The following is a 21,473-nucleotide window of genomic DNA, read 5'->3' on the forward strand; positions in this document are numbered from 1 at the left end:
GTGACGTCGGCCAGCGTACGGACAGACAGCAAGTTCACCACCAGCTCAGAAATGCACAGATGGAGTAAAATCAACTTGACCAGTGCGAGGAGACCAGAGCTGTCAGAGGACGAGACGACTCTTTTCGTCCAAATCCATGTCGGTCTCTACGATGGGTAGGTTGTCCTACTCCCGCTTCTGCCGAGGACTACGGCTGACCACTTCAGAAAGTACAAATCGGCTGATCATCAGAATGGTGCAATATACCTGACCTCAAAAAGAGTATGCTACGTTGACAGTGCCCAATCTGGGCAAAATTCGGTAGGATTAGAGCTGGCACTGATTGACAGTTACGACACCTATGTAAGTCTCGATGGGTTAGTATCATGGTGCCCGCTGACCTGATGCCAGGCTGGTTTTATGAGGTCTTCTCCGAAGATCACTCTTCATCTTCACGACAAGGCATCCGCGACAGCTTCGAACGTCAATTCTGGGATAGTGACGCCGGATTCATCAAACGTCACGGCGCAACCAACTACATTGCCACTCACACAATGGATATGTCCAATATGCTCCTTTTCTAACCCTTTACCTTCGCAGTACACGTCGAGCGCTTCTGCTCCTCCATGTTTAACGTGCGGGATCAAGCCTGCACCAGAGGTCTTGGCTAAAGCAGCAGCCCAGAGACCTGCGCCTGTGTCTTTGCCGAATCCTGCTGAGGTTTTCAGTTCTTCCGATGACGATCACACATTTGCATGCCCTGTATGCACCTTCCACAATCACCCGTCGTTAACCAGCTGCGAGATGTGCGGAAGTCCGTTGATGTCGTCAAACTTGCCTCCAGCTCTTCGAAATACAGCAGGCGCAGAATCGCCTGGACCAATGTCTTCGGGCATCGTGAGGGCACGGTATGTCAAGATAAGTTTCAGGCAAGGTGGGGAACGCCAATTTTTGGAACGACTGCGAGGTGCGCTACGGGAGCGGCGGTGGGAAGCTGCTCCGCCTATTGGAGATTTACAGATTACGCCCATACCGGAGCAACGAGGCTTTGGAATTGGCGGGCTGCAGAGGGCTGATGAAAGTGTGAGAAAAACTAATGAGGTTGCAATGGGTAACGCACTGGAGGACCTGGATGCTTTGATGAAGAGGGCGAAAGAGATGGTTGCGTTGGCGGAAGCCTTTGCTCACCGACTTGCTTCGGCCCCGTCTACAACCGGTAATACAGAGGCCAGAGCTGCATTGCTTGAAAGTACGCAGGCGCTGGGACTTTCGTCTCCGGTGGTGACGAGGGAGATTACTGGAGGGAACGATGTGTACCACGCTGAATTGGCGAAGCAAGTGGCCGAGTTTCTTGAGAGCGGTATCTTACAGAAGGAAGGTGGTACTGTCACCTTGATTGATCTCTTTGCACTCTACAATCGTGCAAGGGGTGTTGCGCTTGTGTCGCCCGCTGATCTTGCCAAAGCGTGCACGTTATTTGCTCAGTTGAAATTGCCGGTACGATTGCGTACATTCAAATCAGGCTTGGTGGTAGTACACGATGCGAGCAGAAAGGACGAGACTGTCATCCGACGACTGAAGGAATGGATTTCATCTTACGAGACGGGTGCAACTTGTCAAGAAACCGCGGAGCAGTTCAAGTGGAGTGTTGGCGTAGCCTTGGAGGAGCTGGAGCTTGCTGAGGCCAGTGGCACTCTTTGTCGAGATGAGAGCATCGAGGGGGTCAAGTTCTGGATCAATGAGTTTATCACCTTCACCTGGGACGTAGACAGCGTGAGAGGCGCTTGGGAAGCAGTAAACTCGTGAATATCCTTATTTGAGATATTATCTTATCTAATTTCTGCTGCCATTCAGTGTTCTCCACATAGGGTGTACTTACAGGCATCACCTGCTTTTCGTGCCAGGCGTACCTCAGTGCACCCTCGAATCCGGAATTTCATTGTTTCGTGCGAAGGCGACTGGACAAACGAATTACCACCGCATTTTACCCATCAGGAAGGAAGACTCGTTTCGATAAAGGAGTTGCTGGATGCTGAAGTGGACCAGATCTGAGTTGCATGCGAGCACTTCTTCTTACCCGCAGCGTCTGTAGGCTTTTACGACGAAGTGCGCCATCGCCACGGACATCATGTCACTTCATATCATATACCTCCTTGACGAGCTCCTCGATATCACGAAACCTCTCGTCTCAAGCACTTCTTGTCAGCGACTCTGCTCTTTCTACTGTCGTGGAGAACCATGAGCCACGCCCGGAGGAAGTTGCGCAGCCATCAGCAAGGTCTGAACCTCCTAGAAGAGAAAGCGGACCGAGCGGACCTGACGAGTTGCGTGCTGCTGTTGATAAATTGCGGCGCCTGTATTCGACTCAACACTCATCTCGGCAAGAATGTACCTTGAATCAATTTGTGACCACGGCTGACCGATTTCTTCACTTTGCCAAGGATGATACGTTGGATGGAGTTCTCCCCAAGGACCTTCGAGGGCTGGTCTTCGAGGTCGTTTGTCTGGGTTATCGCATTGTGGAGGAGAAAAACGGTCGACGATTCAACATCTTGGTCGAATACAGCAAAGCAGGTCGCAAGGACGAGGCGCTGCGTCTGGTCGGTTGGATGTTATCTGCATCCGTAGAGAACCCTTTTTCACAGAAAGAGAAAACCCTTTCGTTGGAGCTTGTTGCACCACTTGTCAAGAAATGGGTGTCATCTGGGTTACCTGATGATATCGCACGTCTCAAAAGTATTACGACTATGCTGATCAAGGGAGAGTTCATCGATGCCGATGTGTTTTACCAAGACGACGTTCGGCGAGAATTGGAGTTCCTTCGGCGGGTAGATCCTGAAAGCACTTCAGGCGTTGTCCGGATGCTTCTGCTCGTTCATTTGTACAGTTATTTTTCAAGCGGCTTGCACGGTCGGACCATCAGATTGATGCAGACCATGAGTGCTCTGAGGTTGGATCCACCTTCAGAGCTTCTCCAACGTACAATGCAACACTTTGCCGATCGGGCGGAAAACTCCCAGGATGACGATGCTTCCGGGCCTTTGCGGAGTGCGATACGGTTGCTGCAGCGTTACCAGCACATTCCAGTCAAGGACGAAGTCGTTTTGTCGGACCTGTTTTCTCGTTGCCTGCGTGTGTCAAAAAACCCTGCTTTGACTCATGACCTTTACAATATTATTTGCTCAAGAGGAGAGCATCTCCTTCCCGCACTTGTGTACAGCTACATATTGCTGAATGTGCGGACAATGAATGTTGCGCGGGCTGTTAGGGCATACCATCGCGTCAATGAAACCAAGGCAATACATCCTTCATGGCTTATCGCAACAATCTTGAGAGGCCTTCTTCTCAGCCGTGATACGTCGAAAGCAACGAGTTTTGTCGACTCGCTTCCAACAATCTACCTGAATGAACAAAGACAAGGACGAGGCCTCCAATGTGCGCTGATAGCATATGCTACGGCAACCAAGAACCGTGGGCTTTTTGAACGAATCCGGTCGGTCAATCGTGATTGCTCGCTCCCTGTACTGAGAAGCGTGTTGAGGTATCACACAGTGCTCGGCTCTCAAACAGCCGTCCGCGAGACTATTGAGGAGATGCTCAGATTGGGATATGTGGTTGACGATTCAAGCATATCGATCTTATTGCGAGCAAATCTTCAAGTGGATTTTGCAAATGTGCGTCGCTCTGTGCGGAGATATGAGACCCAGATGGGCCCGCGATCATGGTTCGAGGTGCTGAGAGCGGCGTACGGTAATGAGGATGAGAAGGTTATCCAATGGGCCAAGGGCAACCTTGATTTAGTGTTCAGGTCTCAGCGCTTACATCTGGAGAAAGAGCGTTTACAAGCAGAGAGGGATGAGATGTGTGCTGGGATCAAACTCCCACGTATCCAGAAACGTATTGAACGGCTTGAGGCATCCCGAACCACTGTCTTCAATCTGGATTTGAAGGATTACGTTCGACGGCAGGGAGTTGAAGCGGCTCTCAGCTTCTTCGAGCGCCATTGTTACTCGCCGGACACTCGGGAGGGCCGTGTGTCAATTATACCCAATCAGGTTTCGTTTCGTACCCTTTTGCACGCTGCTCGGCGCGTAAGAAATCAAGATGTTGAAGAGTGGGCGATGACTGAAATGAGAAAGAGAGGTTTTTGGACGGCTGGTAGGCCTGGATCGGTGCCGCAATATGATCCGGCACAAGCTGCAGAGGAGCAATGGCGTAGTAACCTGGATTTGGAAAATTGCGATGCAATCGCCGACATGGTCGACGCTCAGGCATCACCAAAACCGAAACCACAACGCACTGAATCGTCAAAGCGATCGGAAAACAAGATAAGAGAAATGCATGTTCATCGCTTACTGTCAAGATTGGAGGAGGACAAGATCCAGAGGCGGCAGTAGAGGAAGGTACACAATGGACAGACCACGGCAATCACATTGAATTTTATGGGTTTACGGCGTTTTGGGGTAGGCGTTCCACTTAGCATGTAGTCAGCACAATTATTTGGAATGGTACAATTCCTTCTCTCACTTATCTAGACATCCCTTGCTAGCTGCGCTATCGTAGGGCTATCATAAATGGCACTCTGATTTGCTCCGCTGATGCCTACTTTGACCATTGCCTTTGCTACATCGGTGACCGGATTACTCCATTTGAAGCCGACAGACTCGATTGTTGGGATGATAAACTTTCCAAAGAAGGCTTCCATAGTTCGCTGTTCCGGGCGAGGCTTGACAGTGCGCAAGTATGCTGGTCTGAAAATACTGGTTCTTCCGCCGGCCGCCTCAGCTAACTTTGTTAATTCTTCCTCCGTCTCCCCCTTCGAGCGTGGGTACAAGAACATGCTCGACTTGTTCGCTCCAGCTGACGAACAGTACAGCACATGTTGATTTTTGGAGGGCTCGAGGGCCAGTCTCACGCACTGCAAGGGAATTTCCTGGTCGACCTTCGTAAAGGCGGCTGCTGAACCTGCTTGCGCACGAGTTGTGCCAAGGGTAATGTATATCGAGCTATCTCCGGAATGAGTTACGGTGCCATATGACAGTGAGAACACTCACTCGTGTCCTTTTAAGACGTCTCGGTGCGGCTCCAGATTATCAAAATCAACGACCTGCTGGACCAACTTGTTCTTGCCCGGGCCATCGTAAACAGCTTCTCTGCGGCCGATAGATGTGACTCTTGACACGGCAGGACAAGCCAAAAGCTCCTTAAGTATTTGCTCGCCGACAGCTCCAGTCGCACCCAAGATCAAAGCCGATGACATTGTACGTGGGTGCAATTGCGAATGTAACGTAGACAAGGTTGCCGATATGTATGATGAAATGCACGTCTCGAATGACGCGTCCTTTGTACATAGCCCATATTCTCGAAGAAGTTCTTTATATAGGGCGATAATTCCGGTCTTCGCTGCGTATACCCTCCCTATTTGCCGAGTACGGTACGTCAGAGCTGCTCTCCACACTGCAAGTCCAGACGTACCCAGTTCACGGGCATACGCTTTGCAGTAGCAATTGAGCATCATGACGACCCTAAGAAGAATCCAGAAGGTATTCTTTACTGCCGGTTTCCTTCCTGACCATAGCTGATGTTGTTGGCTTCCAGGAACTTGCTGAAATTCATAGCAATCCCATCCCGAACATCACTGCTTCTCCGAAGAGCGACGACGACCTGTTGCACTGGCAAGCCAGGATTACCGGGCCCACTGGGACTCCTTATAAGGTCCGATATGCTCTGCTTTCATCTTCGGTCATACTAATCAGCGTACAGAACGGCAAATTCGAACTATCAATTGATTTCCCGTCCAATTATCCCTTCTCACCTCCCATCATCACATTCGTTACGCGTATATACCACCCTAATGTTTCCTCTGCGCCTGCACCGTCTTCTGGAAACACTGCCGGTGATTCCAATGTCTGCCACGCTTTGCTGAAGCCGTCCGAGTGGAAACCATCTACAAAGCTTACCACGGTATTGGAGGCTATGGTGGATCTCCTCATAAACCCTAGGGCGGATGATCCCCTTGAGCCTAATGTGGCCCAGGAGTATTTGACGGACCAGATTAAATTTGAGAAGACGGCAAAGGAATGGGTAAAGCGGTATGCTTTGGCATGATTGGCGTAATTGCGGCAAACCGGGGGTTCAAGGAGGACTGCAACACGAGCATCTGCATTTCGTCTTGATCAAGCAGCGTACGGAGTTTATTATGGTTTTCAAGTTGATTATATACCCTTTTTCTCTTCTTATCCCCCATCCCCCATACTACTGCACGGTTAGATACGTGCAAACGCGAGTCGTCATTGGGCGGCAACTGCTGGGCTGAGAGAGGCGCATTCATTCGAGTCACCGACAACAACAGTCGAATCGAACGACCAGCAATATCGCCTTTGCTAACTATGAAGCTCGCCGGTATTCTTTCTCTTGCATTCGCCTCTACTGCATTTGCGACGTCTCTCTTTCGAGTGAACGATGCCGATCGCGAGGTTCAGGATCTCTTCACTCTCGACGACAAGATTCCTGGCGACTCACCCATGTCTCTCTGCCCAAATCAAGACCATTCTCTTGATATTCTCAACGTCACCTTCATCAACACTTCGCCGAATCCTCCTGTTGCTGGTGAGGTAATGACCGTCGATGCTGCGGGCCTGGTCAAGCAGGAGATTCGCAACGGGAGTTATATCGACCTAGAAGTCAAGTACGGCTTGATAAGATTGATCAAACAGCAGTTCGATCTCTGCGAACAGTTGAGCGAGCACGTCGGCATACAGTGCCCGGTTGCTCCAGGTGAACTGCAAGCCACCAAGGAGGTTGAGTTGCCAAAGCAAATTCCCCCCGTGAGTCTATGCCCGTTTACCTGCTTCTAAGATCTTTGCAACTTACATGAGTATCCAGGGTCGTTACGCGGTCACCGCTCGTGTCCTTACTCCGGATGACATTCAGATTACTTGCATGACTGCCACTGTCGTGTTCAGACCCGGAAGACGTGCTGTACTTGAGTGGAATTAAGGCTAGCAGTAGCTGCTCATATCATTCAGGGTATCAAGTATAGTAGTGTTAATTGGACTTGTCCAAGGAACGTATCGCATTCTTCCTTCCCTCACACATACTTCTGCGTAACCACGGCTCCAACCAAGCCAGCTTCCTTCACAGTCTGACTCTTGTCCGTCAACTCCCTGTTGGGGAATGTAGTCTGCAACACAAAACTCCTTCCAGTCTCACCAGGCCTGCTGGCGTCGATAAACGAGTAAATATCACCGACAGTGTGTGTGTGATTGAACTTGGTCACAAGACGTGTACCATCCGCCAATCTGATCTGAACAGTGCCGTGCGGGGCGGAGGTATCAATCTGGAAGTTGGAAGCAGGAGTGGATCCTCGACTAGGTGCCTGGGTGGAACGAGCAGGCGTAGGAGCTACCACAGGAGCAGGGCTGCCGAGGCGATTGCCTGATCCCTCAAAGGGTTTGAACTTCTTCTTTGGCGGCTGATAGGATTCATCCATCTTCCTCTGAACGGTGACTTCGACAGGCTGGTCAAACTCGACATTAAGTACGGAAAGCGGCGCCCGCCCTGAGTTAATAGCACTGAGAATGCCTTGGTTCGCAGGGTCATCATATCTGTAGAGGGGCCCGTCATCGACGGAAAACCCTTCCTTCCAAAAGGTAAGAGTACGTGTCACCTTCTCACGACGAGCAGGTTGAGCCGGCGCCGCATGAGGATCAGGAATGACTTCCGATTCAACGTCATCTCCTCCGAGCTTGTACCCAGTCCCAGTGAAGAAGGACCTCTGAGCGGGAGCTTCCTCATCGCTGAGATCGTCGTCATCGAAGTTTCCTTGTCCACCTTTCTCGGCCTTCTTCAAGATATCATCGACAAGCTTGTTCCTGTCGCGGTTGGTAGGGTCCTGTACGGCCATGCCAGACTTCTCGCCACCGGTGTAAAAGTTTTGACGATCATCGTCGTCATCGTCATCTTGACGAGACATCAAGTCACGGAAGCTGGTCACACGGGGCCCGGATGCACTCTGACCAGTAGGCCTGCCGGATCCCGAGGCAGGCGTCGAAGACCTAGATACTGGGTTGCTGTTGCGGACGGGCTGCTGTTCTTCGGGGTCTGTCATTGGAGAATCGGTTTGGGTTTCTTCTTGCTCTTCAGCTGTCTCTGCAGCGTAATGATCGGGATTCTCGTAGAAAGAGCTTACTGCAACTTCAACGTCGTGGTTGGATGCGTCAAGGAAGAATTGAGCTTGTTCGAGGGATGCACCGGTGATTCCTACAAATCTGCTGGACTATCAGTACTGCTAAACTCGTAGCGGGCAGCAAGGTCACCGACTCGTTCAGTTTCTCCTCCTCCTTTGACATGGAATGAATGCTTGCTTCGCTGCAATTGCAAGGGATGTCCTCTCGTACTGGACGTAGTAGGCCAGACCTCAACGTGTACGCGTACGGCCAGTGACGTTGACGTGCTCGACAGCCGATTACCAAGGAGTAGAGCAAAGCAGCTTTCAAATTGATAAATAAATATAATTCATGTACTGCTTCACGAGTCGGAGTAGTTGATGTCTACGTTACCCTCTTGGATTGCCCCTTTCGGTGACGACGTGAAGCGACGCTCCCCGTAGCTTTACGCATCATGTCTCTCGCAACCCGCTTCGGCCCTCACTTGGTGACTTCTCAAGTGTTCTATCGGTTAGTCATTGCCTCATTACCTGGCAGTTTGACGGGGATCATTCGCGTTCTAACTCGCTCGAGAGATCCCCTTCCTCCCTTTCCTGTGCTCTCGTCAACCTGAAGCCTCTGAAACTATTACATGTTCTCATCATCCCACAGCGTGTCGTTCCACGCCTGAAAGACCTGACGAAAGAAGAGGTACCGTGTGAACGAAGCTGTGAATGTCGAGTGCTTTGGTTGACGTTGTGTCAAGGTTGCCGACTTGTTTCAAACAGCGCAGCTCATCGGATCAGTCGTTGAACAGGAAGCGAATGCAGATTCTCTCACGATTGCTTTACAGGTTGCGTGACAACGACCACGGGCAACTGTAATCCGAAGATTGCTGAACATGTATGCAGGATGGGGTGAATGCTGGTCAAACGGTACCGCATGTGCATATCCACGTTATCCCACGGAAGGCCCAGGACTACCCTGACAACGACATGATCTACGAGGCATTGGACTCGGACGAAGCGGACCTCGGGAAAGCACACGCTGCGCAAGGATCAGGCCGGCGAACGCAGTGGGAGAAGGTTGACGATGCGGACCGAGTTGCGCGGACAATCGAAGACATGGAAAGGGAAGCGAAATGGTTGAGTACACTTTTCTAGAATTTCCAGTGTAAAAGTAGAGCTGTCGTACAATTACAGCACACCTCATGTACGTGCAGCTTGCCGCGCCGAGATCGACGGAGTGCTCAGATCAGGCCTGTAACGAAGATACGAAAAAGAACCCGAGCAATTATAATAATGGGCAAACGGGATCCTAGACTCTACGTCCTCAGACACGGACAGACCGCATGGAGTGAAATTGGAAAGCATACTTCCTTTACCGACTTGTCCTTGACGGAGAAGGGTGCGGAACTCGTCAAGAAGTCGGCTGCGGCTATGGTTGGCGAGAACAGTACGTTTTCTGTTTGGATCTTGAACGAACTGATCTGACAGCTTGTATCAGAGCTCATCGACCCCTCGCGGATTGGCAAGGTCTTTGTGTCTCCTCGCGCTCGCGCACAAGAGACTCTTGCCTTGCTCGGCCTCCCCGAGTCCGTCCCCGTCGAGACCACGGAACTTCTCAAGGAATACGACTACGGAGAGTACGAGGGTCTTTTGACCAAGGAGATTCAGGAAAAGTCTGGCAAAGCCGATTGGGAAATTTGGCTCGATGGATGCCCCGGTGGAGAGATGCCCGAGCAGGTTGAGGCCCGTATCGACGTCTTGATTCAGAAGGCGAGGAAGGAGCTTCATGAGAAGGTTTACGATGGCACTGCGACCGAGGAGGAGCAGCAGAGGTGTGATGTGCTGTTTGTTGCGGTGGGTGCTCTGAGCTATTTCTATGAGAGATGTCACTAACAGGAATGTATACAGCATGGACACATTTTGAGAGGTACAGCGGCGAGATGGCTTAACTTGCCGTTGAACCGTGGACGTGATTTTCAGTTGGATGCTGGAGGTGTCGGTGTGTTGAGCTACGAGCACCATACGATCAATGAGGTGAGATCTGCTGCCCTTTGCTGACAATGTCACCGAGGCTAACCCTGTGAGCAGCCTGCCGTGAACAGGTGGAACTTGATCGCTTTTTGAATTAGCCAATGAGGAAGCAAGGAGCATTGCTGATCTTCCGGGCCGCATCGATGTTTGAGGCCGCGGAGTGCGGAGGAGAGATAGATCGACGAGTCGCTCTTGCTATGGGCAGGTCTACGAAGCAGCTAGGAAAAACGAAGCAAGATAGCCGACTTGCTCCTAGATAGAAGTTGAAATTGAACGGCTTTGTCTTATCTGTCGGCCGGGTAGCGCCTATCATCCATCACGGCACGCCCTTTCCGTTCATGTTTGCAGCAGCTGAGATTGCGCGCGGTGAATTCAACCACCTTCAATTTCACAGCACTGCAGTCAGTACACGTATGGCAAATGGAGATAGCATACACTCCCTATCTCCCTATCAAATGCGTTACATCCCCCGTCCGGGGTACTGTCCACTGAGATGCCTGGGAAATAAAATCTTCTTTTCTTCCTCTCACATCCTGCCAATTGCCCATCCACCCGTTTGCAAGTCGTAGACATCCTCGACTATGGGTTTCATCTCCAACCTCTACAAAGCGCCGGAAGTAAACCCACTCAACAACAAGGCCTTGTCTATTCCTATCCTCAATCCCGTCAACAAGTATGGACGTACATTTCACCTCGCCTGGTTCGGATTCTTCGTCGCTTTCCTCAGTTGGTTCGCCTTTGCTCCGTTGCTCACCGTCACCTTGAAAACCGACCTCCATCTTACTCAGGTGCGTTCTTGAAAGTCGTTGCCTGGTGTACTCCTCAACTGACCTCGTCCGACCCAGGCTGAAATCCAAAACTCCAACATTCTCGGGCTTACGTCGACGTTAGTGGTACGTGTGTTCATTGGACCTATCTGCGACCGTTTTGGGCCGCGAAAGGCAATGGCAGGGTGTCTTTTGGCCGGTGCCATTCCCACAGCCATGGCAGGTCTCGTGACAAACGCAAAGGGATTGATCGCCATCCGCTTCTTCATCGGTATCCTTGGAGGATCCTTCGTACCATGTCAGGTCTGGGTTACCGGTTGGTACGACAAGTCTGTGGTGGGTCGTGCAAATGCCTTGGCTGGTGGTTGGGGTAACTCGGGGGGTGGAGTAACATACTTCGTGATGCCGGCAGTCTTTGAGGCCCTTGTACGCGATGGGTACACTGCTCACAAGGCGTGGCGTATTTCATTTGCTGTTTGTCCTTTCGTCATCATCGTGGCCACTGCTATCATGATTATCACTCTCGGCCAAGACACGCCAACTGGAAATTGGAGTGAACGCTTCAACACTGTTGCGCCCGTTGATGGTCACAAGCCCAACGTGGGAACGGTCGTCGACGTCCCATCCGATGCATCATACGACATGACTCACTTTGCTGCTTCCTCGTCGACTGGAGCCAACTCTGGCACTGCCACCCCTACCAAGGAAGGCAAGCACGCCGGTATCGTGACTCCGCCAAAAGCCGAGCTGGCCCCGGTTGAAGAGCTTGCTCGGGAAGAAGTCATTGTGAAGCCAACCCTGTCGTCCACGCTTCGCACAATCGCATCGATGCAGACCATGTTGACCGCACTCTGCTACTTCACGACGTTTGGTGCAGAAACCACCATCGAAGGAAACCTCGGCTCCTTCTACAAGGCGGCAGCACCCAGCTGGTCCCAATCCATGGCGGGTAACTGGGCTGCAATGTTCATGCTTCTGAACATCGTCACTCGTCCTGTAAGTTTCCATTGTTCTTCCGGTTCTTCTGTTCGTGACTAACCCGTGGGATAGTGTGGTGGATACATCGCGGATGTCCTTTACCGTGTCAGTCGACATGACCCTGCCGTCAAGAAATATTTCATGGCAACGCTCGGACTTCTCGAAGGCGCTTTCCTCCTTTGGATCGGCCTGCAGCGCTCCATGTCTATTTCCACGCTGATTGGCGCCCATGCTGCCGCTGCCGTCTTCCTCGAAGCCGCGAACGGTGCCAACTATGCCCTTGTTCCCCACATTCACCCGTCGCATAATGGTGTCGTGTCGGGAATCACCGGTGCCATGGGTAACTTCGGAGGCGTCATGTTTTCGTTGATCCTGAGGTACCGCACGCACGTAGTTAACGGGGCCGTTGCGACGGATTATCACACCGGCTACTGGATCATTGCCATCATTGTCTTGATCATCAATGCCTGTGCTTTCTTTGTGCCCCTCAATAGCGGCGAGAGGAGATTGGAGGAGGAGGCGTTCAAGGAGAACGGATACCATGACCAGATTTCGAAAGTGTAAGCTATGATTGCGTGAGAAAAAGTGCGGTGTACGGTCTTCCTGTATCTGCGAAGTTTCGTTAGTCGTCGTTTTCTTCTTAATATACCCGGCATATCTATCCGACTTACATCCGTCGGGGTTCGTTAAATATTTGGCAACTCAATGTTGATCTTGAGCAGGGACTCACCCGCGGCGGGGTCGGCCGCGGGGCATCATCATCAGCGCGCAATCCATGGCCAGCGTCAGCTCAGTTGTCGATGAGCAACGTCCATTACAATGCTGTTCGTAATCCTTTTTCCGGCTCTGCTTCTCGCCATCTCCATGATCATGGCTGTCGGCGCAAGCGGATCTCAGTTGAAGCCGCCATCATTGCCCTTGTTCGTCAGAACTCCGTACTTCTCCGCTTGGCTACCGGATGCCCGTAACGAGCCATGGAAAAACTGGCCCCAATTCTATACAGGAGATGAAGTGAGTGGACAGCCTCAACCCTCGTTCAGGGCAGCTGATCCATTTTTAGCTTGGCCTCACCGTAATGGTTCGTCATGATGCAAGCGATACGGTCTACCCTCTTGTTGGCCGCGGTCATGAAGATCTGTTTAAAGAAGCTTCCGATAGCCTTCTGCGCCATCCTCATTACCGGGGTGCTTCGTACGATGCGTCCACCACAAACCTATCGTATACTCTCTCAATGGATAATGCAGCTGATCAGTGGTCGTCGGATACTCGTGTCACGTTAAGCTTTATTTCTCCAGTCACCCCTGATGATACATTTCGTCAGGCCGTTCCCGCTTGCTACCTTGCGGTGCATGTAGAGGGAACGGCTGAACTCTCCATCTACATTGAATTCAATGGCATGTGGGCCACTGGAGACCCTGGCGGTGTCCTGACATGGCAGGTTTCCAAACACGACAATACTCGCATAATCGATATTGGACGACAAGAAGAAAGGCTCTTCACAGAAACAAGAGATCGTGCCGAATGGGGAAGGTTTTACCTGATCGGCAACAAAACCGACAGTTATGAAATTGGTGACGCCAGGCTTCTCCGGCAACGGTTTGCTCAGAGAGGCACTCTGATTCAACGCACCACCACTAACTCGGGCACCATGGATGTACTTGGTACTGTTATGGCTGTTACGCATCACTTTGAACCGACCAGTGACGGGGTACCATTGCAGCGTACTGCACACTTCAGCGTGGCCCATGTGCAAATCCCCACAGTCCAGTTTGCCCGCGCGCGAGGTGTGCAAGCAATGAAGCCGTTATGGCAAAGCAACTTTACAGCTGGTGTCTTCCAAATGTTACACTTCCACTACAATGATTTCGCTTCCTCCGTGGGGCTGGCGAAGTCCTTTTCGAATACTATCAAAGAGCGTGCCGTTGAACTGGCATCGGACACATATGCAGACATACTTGCCTTATCTGCGCGACAAGTATTAGGTGCGACATCATTCGCTGGAACCCCGGTAAGTCTACCCAATATTTCCTTTTTCTGTCTCATATGATGTCCAGGAGGAACCGCTCTTATTTCTGAAAGAGATCTCGTCAAACGGCAATCATCAGACCGTCGACGTAATATATCCTGCCATGCCTTTCTTCCTGTATGCCAACCCTGCATGGCTCAGATACGCTCTGGTGCCATTGTTGGAGCATCAAGCTGCTGGTCTCTATCCGCGTGATGCCGCTATGCATGATCTCGGTTGGTTCCTCAGTTCTCATGGAAAATTAACGCATCATACTCACGAGTACCAGGGACCCATTTTCCTAATGCAACGGGCCATCCGGACGGGAATGACGAACAAATGCCTTTGGAGGTTTCCAGCACTGCAGTTGCCCACAAGGCTGATCTAACAAGAACAATAGGAATGCGGCAACATGTTGATCATGACACTGGCGATGCTTCAGTCCTTCCGACAACATCAAGGCGTCGAGGAGCTGCGATCATGGCTGGAGGGGAGCGAGGAGCAGTTCGGTGAACTAGGTGCGCCCATTGGCACGTCGGCTCAGCACAGAATGACCAGGTACGCTCTTCTTAACAGGTGGGCGGAGTATCTCGTGGACAATACTTTGTTTCCATCTCATCAGTGTACGTTACTGCTACTTAAGTGGTACCCTCAGTGCTCATAAAATCGTAGTGAGCACGGATGATTTTGCTGGGCCGCTTGAAAACCAGACAAATCTTGCCCTCAAGGTATTGCTTGCTCTGTATTTTCACCTTCATCTGAAAGAATGACTAATCATCTACAAGGGGATTATCGGTATTAACGCTATGTCCGAATTAGCTGCCATACTCGGACGCTCGGTTGATAGTCGCTACTATGCTATGATAGCAGAGCTCTATATCCATCGGTGGGAGAAATTAGCCATGACCGACCAGTGTGCCCATGCAAAGCTCGCCTACCACTGGCAGGGAAGTTGGTGCACGTTGTATAACCTCTTCGCTGATAGCTTGTTGTTTCCATCGGAACCGCTAGTTCCCGAACGAGTGTACCATGCGCAAAGCGATTGGTATGAACATGTACTGCAGACTTACGGGCTTCCTCTAGACAACAGACACCTGTATGCAAAGTCGGACTGGGAGTTCGTCGCACTTTCGACTGCAGGCAGGACTTTAAAACTAGATATTATCAACCGGATCGGACATTGGATAAATGAAACGTCTACAGATCGCCCTTTGACCGATCTATACGACACGGAACCACCTGGAGGATTTAGCGGCGCTATATTCTACGCAAGGCCCGTTGTCGGGGCTCACTTTGCCTTGCTGGCACTCGAGAAGGCTAAGTGCACTAGCCTAGCAAGCAGAATTCCCGCAGAAACCCGAGGTCATGCTCAGCTACCTTTTTTTGTCTCGCGTGGTAGATAGGCTTGTCATTAACACTGGTTTCATAGGAAGTATCTGGAGGCTGCACGTATGAAACACGCTTTGCTATTATACCATAAAAGATGAACGTACATACAGCGCATGGGAAAACCCTTGTAAGCTGGAGCCAGCGATCTGCTGCCAGATTGCTTATTGAGAGCACAACTGAGCCATTTGCGTTGCTAACTTAGCGACCGGTATGCGGCAGCTTCCACGGCAACACCAACGGTGTTGGCAAGGCCCAAGCTCAGAGAATACGTATTAATGTGTGTACAGCTGTTTGGCATTTTATCCATTCACTAAAACTTATAATGGGCCGACAAGAAAATACCTAAGCGTTGCTCTACAAATAGACTACTGATGGACATACAGGTGTGTCATTCGAAATGATATTGTAGCTATGAAGCCCGACCCTCCCTATGAAGTGAAAAATCATGGATTAAACACCATTTCTCATAGGCAAGCGCGTAATCTATGTCAAAATGGGGGATTAGTATGGGATTACACATGAATTATCCACATCATCATGGATCACCATCCTGACTGAAATCACAGACGAAATCGTGGATCACAATCCCAGATAATATCACGAATTATTGGCAGAGAAAAAGTTCCAGCAAAATACCTCGGAAATTGCAAAAATAACATTCATATGCCCTGAGATACTAAGTCTTCATGTATTAAACCCAGAGTGGCGTCCTGCTGTATATAGAAATGGTCAACAAAGTATATGACATACATGATGTCATTTGCTGTAATGTATGTGTCATGTTCGAGTACTGATGACATCATAATCTGACTGTTAAAGTTTAGTTCACGGCTGTTATGGCGGTGCAGCAAAGCCCTAGGAAGTGGCCCTATGTCAAACAAATCGTGGACAAAAAAGGTGGGATTAATCCTTGGTTTTTTGTCATGGATTATGCCTGATTTTCTCGGGCTTTCGCGCACCCAAACCCTGAAAAATCAGGAAATTGCTGCAAATTGGGGGCAAATGCGCAGCATTATGAGGGCAAAAGTTGAGAGAAAATGAAGTGTATTAAGAGTATCCTAATGGCCATGGTAGCAGTATGATAGGTCTATAACTCAACATCTTAGCATAAGCTCACTCAAAGAGAAGTATCAACAATCATACCTGACCTTGATTTTGATTGTGGTGACTTAGAAGATTTTCAAAAAATTTCCAAGTGGTGGGGGGGCTCTGATTTATATTTTCGCATTCCTGCACAGCTACACACAGCGTCACACAAAACCAAGTAGAAAAATCGTAATGTCATTATGATGTCATGTATGCTAATCATGTCTATATATGATGCCATAAACTGCGGAGTTTCTTTCCAGACCGTAATCCATGATAATGTCAAGGACTATGATCCATGTTTCCGTCGTGGTCTTAGCGTGCATTGTAAATCACGGTAACTTCCATAATTCATGTGTCATCAATCCTTGTCTAATCCATGAGTTTAACATAGATTACACATTTTCTTAGGACTGCATGGGTTTAATCCTTGACAACTCGCATCAAAGGGCGGCCGTTATGGAGTCACGGTGTGGAGATTCCATATCTGACGAGATATTGAACCTAGGAGTCCAATTCATACTCGTTTCCATACCGTTTCCGTAATGGGATTCGTTGTGGTCACGCATTATAAGACTTCCATACTCGATTCAATAATTGTTTCCATACCTGTCATTAGGGAAACACATTATGGAAAAGGGTCTTGATAACCCCACTGTGCGGTCTTATTAGGCCGACTGTCCATCCGGAATCATGCGCATGAGCTGCACATGTGTTCATGCAAGGTCTTCGTCTGACTCAGCTAAGTAGAGCCTACAGCCCAGACAAAAGAAGTTGTAGGGAGGTAATCTTGTACTGCAGACACCTTCCTATCATGCTTACGCTTCATAGGACCTACCAATCGTGGAGATATGCTGTGTTCTGTCTGACTTTTTGTTTGAGCATTTTCATGCAACTTGACGCACGAGCGGTGAGCTGCATGATCAGGAAGCATTAAGTTCGCAACTTGTGAGAATCATACACAGGAAAGATGCTAGAGTTTTCTTCAATGCCGCAACCCTTACGGAACCATTTCCCCCTAAACAATTTTGTGGCCTTTGCCGTGACTTTACAGTGGGGCTAACAAGACCTTAAGCTTATGAAAATTCCATACACTCGTTTCCCGTTTCCATAACGAACCCATACGGGAGTGTGGAATTTCCGTACCGGCACAAAAATAGTATGGAAATTCCACAACTAATGACACTGCACGGAAGTGTCTACGTATATAAACAAGAAGAGCCCCTCCTCTTTCTTTGAACATTTCCGAGAATCTCCAAGTCCCCACGCGTATCGCTGGCCATAAGCAGCAGATGTCAAACAAATACAGATATGACTGTGATCCCTTGCACGAAGACTGAGCTTATACTAACATTCTGAGTCATAGGGTCACTGTTTACCACTATTATAGCTGTTAGACACCAAAAGAAATCTCCTTTGCCTCAAAAGCTCGCTCCGAAAATCATGGATTAAACGAGATTTCGAAATCTATGATTCTCATAACTGTAGGGCCTGGGGATACCTATCAGCTGTATGTTAAAAATGCATAGAACTAGTCGACTTGTGCTGTGGCAGATTCATACGATGACTTAGCAAGTTTTCCTTGATTCCTGCGGAGTCATGATTTTTCTGGTATTATTTTTTCAAATCCAATACGAAAATAACACTGGAGATTATTTCTCAAAGCAGTGGGTTTTGGTCGAGCAGCATTGGGAGTAGTCAAACTTCTGCAAAAAATAATCGCTTAATTTTTAATCGCGCGGTTGCCTTAGGAACTATGCATGAACATGGATTATAACCCTTTTTCGAGATGCTCGAGCAGGGTCGTGAAAGTAATCGCTTAAAAAACAATCGCCTACGGGCCAGAGGCTGCGCCCAATTAGAAAATTTCTGCAGGTATGCCTCAGGGCTTGTGCATGATCTGCGTAGCCACGTCGCTCAACCCGTCTCGAGGCAAACTCACCACCTTGAATATCCACGTGCCCTACGCAGTGAATCGTCATGGGATTTGGAATCACGGGAATCCCACGAGGACTTCATGGGATTCCCGTGACGGATTTCATGGGAGTCAGGACTCTATTTCACGGGATTCCCATGACAAATCCCATGACAAACCCATGAACAAATCCCATGACAAACCCATGAACAAATCCCATGACAATATATGTACCACGCCGTGAAATCGAAAAAAGTAGATTATAACTAGAATTAGATATGTGTAGTAGTAATATTAGTCCTCCCCGAGATCTAGCTCCACCTCCGAGTCCTCCACAACAACCTGGCGAAGGTGGGATTGGCGTTTAACTTTCTTGGGTTTGCGATGGATGGATATTTGACTTGAGGTAATGACAGCTGAGACTGGCGGAGCTATACGCCCGACCACAGAGGTGCCAGAGGAGACTTGAGAAATAGGGCGCGAAGACACCCGGGATTCTTCATGAGCAAAGGGATCATCGTCATCTCCATCCTGCTGCTGATACTTAGCCCCCTCTTTCTCCAAGAACCTGGCTTTCGCATCGTTCTCGAAAGCCGTCACTGCTGCCATACGCGCCTGGGTGCTAGATGCTGTCATTGCCTGACGAGAAGGTAGAGGGAGGTGGGGCTTGGAAGAGTGGGGGGGCTTGGCACCAGGCCGTGCCAATCCAACAGGGCGTCGTGACACTGACAGACCAGAGTTGGACAAAGGTTTACCACCAAGAGACGCATAGTTGATAAGTGATTTGTCCGATTTGCTTGATGCGATGGAAGTGCTTGATGCGATGGAAGTGACTGAATGGGAGGAAGGGAGCCGATCACCGAGGATAATAGCATAGGTACGGTCTCGAGGCTGTGACTTGCGGCGTGCAGATTGCGGAGTGCCGGAAGGGTGCGCTGACTGAGGCCTTCGAAAGGGAAGGCGTTGGTGATTTGCTGAATGCGAGGGCTGTCCAGATCCATGTGGAGCAGGGACACCGGAACGACGTGGAGCAGAAGCAGACAGTTGTGGGCGGCGAGGCTCCAAAAGCTCATCCGAGGCCACGTCGAAACCTGAGGATCGAGATGTAGCAAACTCATCACTGGTTGTCGGCACCAACTTGAATGCTTTACGCTTTGCAGGCGGCTGGCTTGCCTTCTTTCCCAACCACGCTTCCTTCCTTTTGTGTCTGTCTTGATCTCTGTGCTCTTGTTCAGCAGCCTTCTTTGCCTGGATGCGAGCCATCTTCAGCTGTGCCTCAAGCTCTGCGTTCCTTCGACGCACATCCTCTCTTGCCTCCTCCTGCCTTGCACGTTGCTCGTCGGCGGCTTTTGAGATGCGATTGTCCTCCACCACTTGACGCTGACGGCGTTCTGCCTCTTCCTCCTCCTCACGGCGACGAGCTTCCTGCTCCAGTTGGAAGCGATGCTGTTCATCCTCAAATTCAGCTTGCTGTCGGTGTTCCATCTCTTCACGTTCACGAGCTTCCTCCTGCTCACGTCGATGGCGATGCATCTCCTTTCTGCGTTTGTCTTCCTCGAGACGTCTGCGCGTAACTTCACGATGGCGTTCCTCATAAGGCGAAGTTCGAAGACGCTGTTCCTCTGGATTTTCATGACAATTGTATCCATGCTCTTCTTCTTCCTCAACGTTTTCATCGGACTCAACATACTCAAACCTGGGGCGTGGCAAGACGGGTTCCTGATAAGAGGCCGACATGTCATATTCAAAGTCATGGTCTTGTAAGTCCGACGCTGAGATTGATGACCCTTATCGCATTTACTTATTCCCGTCTTGGCGGCTTGAGACGGCACTGCGGAGGGGAGTGTCGGCAATGTGTGAGGAGAGGGAGGAGAGGGAGGAGAGGGAGGAGCGGTCGCCATGCCCGGCCTGCTCAGGTGTGCGACGTGACTGTGGGCGACGTGACCGAGCTCTCCACTGTTCCTCATGACGTTCGCCTTGATATTGTGACGCACGTTGAGCCTGCTCCCGTGCCAGACGCAGGTGCTTCTGCTTCTCCTTCTGCATTTCCATCTTGTATTGTTTCGAACTGGCTGTTCTTCGCATTTCGGAATGCTTGGTATAGGAACGTCTGGCAAAGAACCACTCACATATCCAATTACTCACTGATCCGCGCAGGAATGGAAACTGCTTCTTGAGCTCTTGACAGGCCTTCTGCTTCCGCGTCTGGTTCTTAGACTCCCAGGTAATGAGCTTTGTCCGATCGTTGACCGTTACCTTGACTCCCAAGCCCAACGCGTCCATCTTCTCACGCACAAAATCCTACAAGCACGGCGTTTGTTAACAGACGAGGAGAGTGATATGGCTGAGGCGTGAAAGCATGGTTACCTTGATTGAGTTCCAGATTACCTTTTGCTCTGGTTTGTCCAACCCCACCAGCTGCATGATTGTCGTTGCTAAGACGTTTTGCCAGCGTTCAGGTTTGGGAAGGCGGGCATTTCTTGGTTGACGCGTGTTGGAAGGCATCGGAAGAGGAGTGTCAGAGCGGCTATCCCCTCTAGGACCTGATCACCAGGTTAATGGCAAGTCTCATGGCGCATATATCACCATTACTCGCCAGCAACAGCCTGGAATTGCCTCAGAATATTAATTGTGTCATTACCAACGCGCGCAGTAATGTTGTCTTCGTCTTCGTCGTTGTCCTCATCATGATATCTGTCATCTGTTTCATCATGAACAGATTCATCATCATCTGCACTATCGGACTCCAAAGCAACGTCAGACTCCCCCAAGCCCTCGGGCAAGGCATGTTCGAGGTTTCCACTTCCATCCGAAAAAGGGGTGGTCCCACGCTGAGGTCCTCGAGAGTGAGCCCCGCGGCCACGGGTGTTTGCTGGGTGATGAGCCATAGGTGATTCGCGCAAGCAAAGCACTGTTCTCTCACGACGACAGTGGTATCGAAACGATAGCAAGGTTCAGGTAGAATCTTAAGATATGCTTGCACGCGCCCAAGTCCTCCAAAGTTACACCCCCGCGTGTCTACGTTACAAGGGCGGGTGGGTTAGGGTTAGGGTTAGGGTTAGGGTTAGGGTTAGGGTTAGGGTTAGGGTTAGGGTTAGGGTTAGGGTTAGGGTTAGGGTTAGGGTTAGGGTTAGGGTTAGGGTTAGGGTTAGGGTTAGGGTTAGGGTT

The 21,473-nt window shown here is 50.1% G+C and overlaps 14 protein-coding genes across 14 annotated transcripts; 9 read left to right on the top strand and 5 right to left on the bottom strand.

Annotated features, from left to right (window-relative positions):
* Positions 1-51: 51 nt before the first annotated feature.
* On the top strand, positions 52-1,785 carry SAICODRAFT_59817 (Vps36-domain-containing protein; the record flags this gene model as incomplete). The annotated part of the gene is made up of 3 exons (XM_019169713.1): positions 52-155; positions 207-342; positions 391-1,785. The coding sequence occupies 3 exons, from the start codon at positions 52-54 to the stop codon at positions 1,783-1,785; spliced, it is 1,635 nt and encodes a 544-aa protein (XP_019022757.1).
* Positions 1,786-2,036: 251 nt separating this feature from the next.
* Positions 2,037-4,376, top strand: SAICODRAFT_26723 (uncharacterized protein; the record flags this gene model as incomplete). Its single annotated transcript, XM_019166969.1, has 1 exon — positions 2,037-4,376. The coding sequence occupies one exon, from the start codon at positions 2,037-2,039 to the stop codon at positions 4,374-4,376; it is 2,340 nt and encodes a 779-aa protein (XP_019022758.1).
* Positions 4,377-4,510: 134 nt separating this feature from the next.
* SAICODRAFT_26724 (NAD(P)-binding protein) lies at positions 4,511-5,239 on the bottom strand (the record flags this gene model as incomplete). The annotated part of the gene is made up of 2 exons (XM_019166970.1): positions 4,511-4,985; positions 5,034-5,239. 2 exons carry the CDS (start codon positions 5,237-5,239, stop codon positions 4,511-4,513), a joined length of 681 nt encoding a protein of 226 aa, XP_019022759.1.
* On the top strand, positions 5,041-6,137 carry SAICODRAFT_83118 (ubiquitin-conjugating enzyme). Its single transcript, XM_019171296.1, has 3 exons — positions 5,041-5,522; positions 5,578-5,694; positions 5,743-6,137. Exons 1-3 carry the CDS (start codon positions 5,496-5,498, stop codon positions 6,085-6,087), a joined length of 489 nt encoding a protein of 162 aa, XP_019022760.1. The 5' UTR covers positions 5,041-5,495; the 3' UTR covers positions 6,088-6,137.
* Positions 6,138-6,455: 318 nt separating this feature from the next.
* SAICODRAFT_31252 (uncharacterized protein) lies at positions 6,456-7,379 on the top strand. Its single transcript, XM_019167878.1, has 2 exons — positions 6,456-6,806; positions 6,865-7,379. The coding sequence occupies exons 1-2, from the start codon at positions 6,504-6,506 to the stop codon at positions 6,976-6,978; spliced, it is 417 nt and encodes a 138-aa protein (XP_019022761.1). The 5' UTR covers positions 6,456-6,503; the 3' UTR covers positions 6,979-7,379.
* On the bottom strand, positions 7,070-8,375 carry SAICODRAFT_72585 (SEP-domain-containing protein; the record flags this gene model as incomplete). Its single annotated transcript, XM_019170783.1, has 2 exons — positions 8,302-8,375; positions 7,070-8,249 (listed from the first exon to the last, which is right to left on the bottom strand). Exons 1-2 carry the CDS (start codon positions 8,328-8,330, stop codon positions 7,070-7,072), a joined length of 1,209 nt encoding a protein of 402 aa, XP_019022762.1. The 5' UTR covers positions 8,331-8,375.
* A 211-nt stretch (positions 8,376-8,586) lies between these two features.
* Positions 8,587-9,386, top strand: SAICODRAFT_31253 (HIT-like protein). Its single transcript, XM_019167879.1, has 4 exons — positions 8,587-8,657; positions 8,723-8,837; positions 8,893-8,979; positions 9,038-9,386. The coding sequence occupies exons 1-4, from the start codon at positions 8,602-8,604 to the stop codon at positions 9,287-9,289; spliced, it is 510 nt and encodes a 169-aa protein (XP_019022763.1). The 5' UTR covers positions 8,587-8,601; the 3' UTR covers positions 9,290-9,386.
* On the top strand, positions 9,172-10,411 carry SAICODRAFT_31254 (phosphoglycerate mutase-like protein). Its single transcript, XM_019167880.1, has 4 exons — positions 9,172-9,581; positions 9,633-9,988; positions 10,043-10,168; positions 10,223-10,411. Exons 1-4 carry the CDS (start codon positions 9,428-9,430, stop codon positions 10,256-10,258), a joined length of 672 nt encoding a protein of 223 aa, XP_019022764.1. The 5' UTR covers positions 9,172-9,427; the 3' UTR covers positions 10,259-10,411.
* Positions 10,412-10,539: 128 nt separating this feature from the next.
* On the top strand, positions 10,540-12,474 carry SAICODRAFT_72587 (nitrate transporter; the record flags this gene model as incomplete). Its single annotated transcript, XM_019170784.1, has 3 exons — positions 10,540-10,953; positions 11,011-11,928; positions 11,983-12,474. The coding sequence occupies exons 1-3, from the start codon at positions 10,747-10,749 to the stop codon at positions 12,472-12,474; spliced, it is 1,617 nt and encodes a 538-aa protein (XP_019022765.1). The 5' UTR covers positions 10,540-10,746.
* Positions 12,475-12,654: 180 nt separating this feature from the next.
* On the top strand, positions 12,655-15,705 carry SAICODRAFT_66919 (DUF1793-domain-containing protein; the record flags this gene model as incomplete). Its single annotated transcript, XM_019170276.1, has 8 exons — positions 12,655-12,921; positions 12,971-13,918; positions 13,965-14,151; positions 14,205-14,266; positions 14,316-14,538; positions 14,588-14,643; positions 14,701-15,231; positions 15,688-15,705. Exons 1-8 carry the CDS (start codon positions 12,730-12,732, stop codon positions 15,703-15,705), a joined length of 2,217 nt encoding a protein of 738 aa, XP_019022766.1. The 5' UTR covers positions 12,655-12,729.
* Positions 15,706-18,599: 2,894 nt separating this feature from the next.
* SAICODRAFT_26730 (uncharacterized protein) lies at positions 18,600-20,042 on the bottom strand (the record flags this gene model as incomplete). The annotated part of the gene is made up of 1 exon (XM_019166971.1): positions 18,600-20,042. One exon carries the CDS (start codon positions 20,040-20,042, stop codon positions 18,600-18,602), a length of 1,443 nt encoding a protein of 480 aa, XP_019022767.1.
* A 60-nt stretch (positions 20,043-20,102) lies between these two features.
* SAICODRAFT_8947 (uncharacterized protein) lies at positions 20,103-20,729 on the bottom strand (the record flags this gene model as incomplete). The annotated part of the gene is made up of 2 exons (XM_019171632.1): positions 20,103-20,606; positions 20,673-20,729. The coding sequence occupies 2 exons, from the start codon at positions 20,727-20,729 to the stop codon at positions 20,103-20,105; spliced, it is 561 nt and encodes a 186-aa protein (XP_019022768.1).
* A 164-nt stretch (positions 20,730-20,893) lies between these two features.
* On the bottom strand, positions 20,894-21,193 carry SAICODRAFT_8948 (uncharacterized protein; the record flags this gene model as incomplete). Its single annotated transcript, XM_019171633.1, has 1 exon — positions 20,894-21,193. One exon carries the CDS (start codon positions 21,191-21,193, stop codon positions 20,894-20,896), a length of 300 nt encoding a protein of 99 aa, XP_019022769.1.
* Positions 21,194-21,278: 85 nt separating this feature from the next.
* SAICODRAFT_8949 (uncharacterized protein) lies at positions 21,279-21,464 on the top strand (the record flags this gene model as incomplete). Its single annotated transcript, XM_019171637.1, has 1 exon — positions 21,279-21,464. A coding segment is annotated over one exon (186 nt), but the record flags the coding sequence as incomplete, so codon positions are not given.
* Positions 21,465-21,473: the final 9 nt, after the last annotated feature.

Source organism: Saitoella complicata, assembly GCF_001661265.1.
Source record: "Saitoella complicata NRRL Y-17804 unplaced genomic scaffold SAICOscaffold_19, whole genome shotgun sequence".
Taxonomy (NCBI): domain Eukaryota; kingdom Fungi; phylum Ascomycota; class Saitoellomycetes; order Saitoellales; family Saitoellaceae; genus Saitoella; species Saitoella complicata.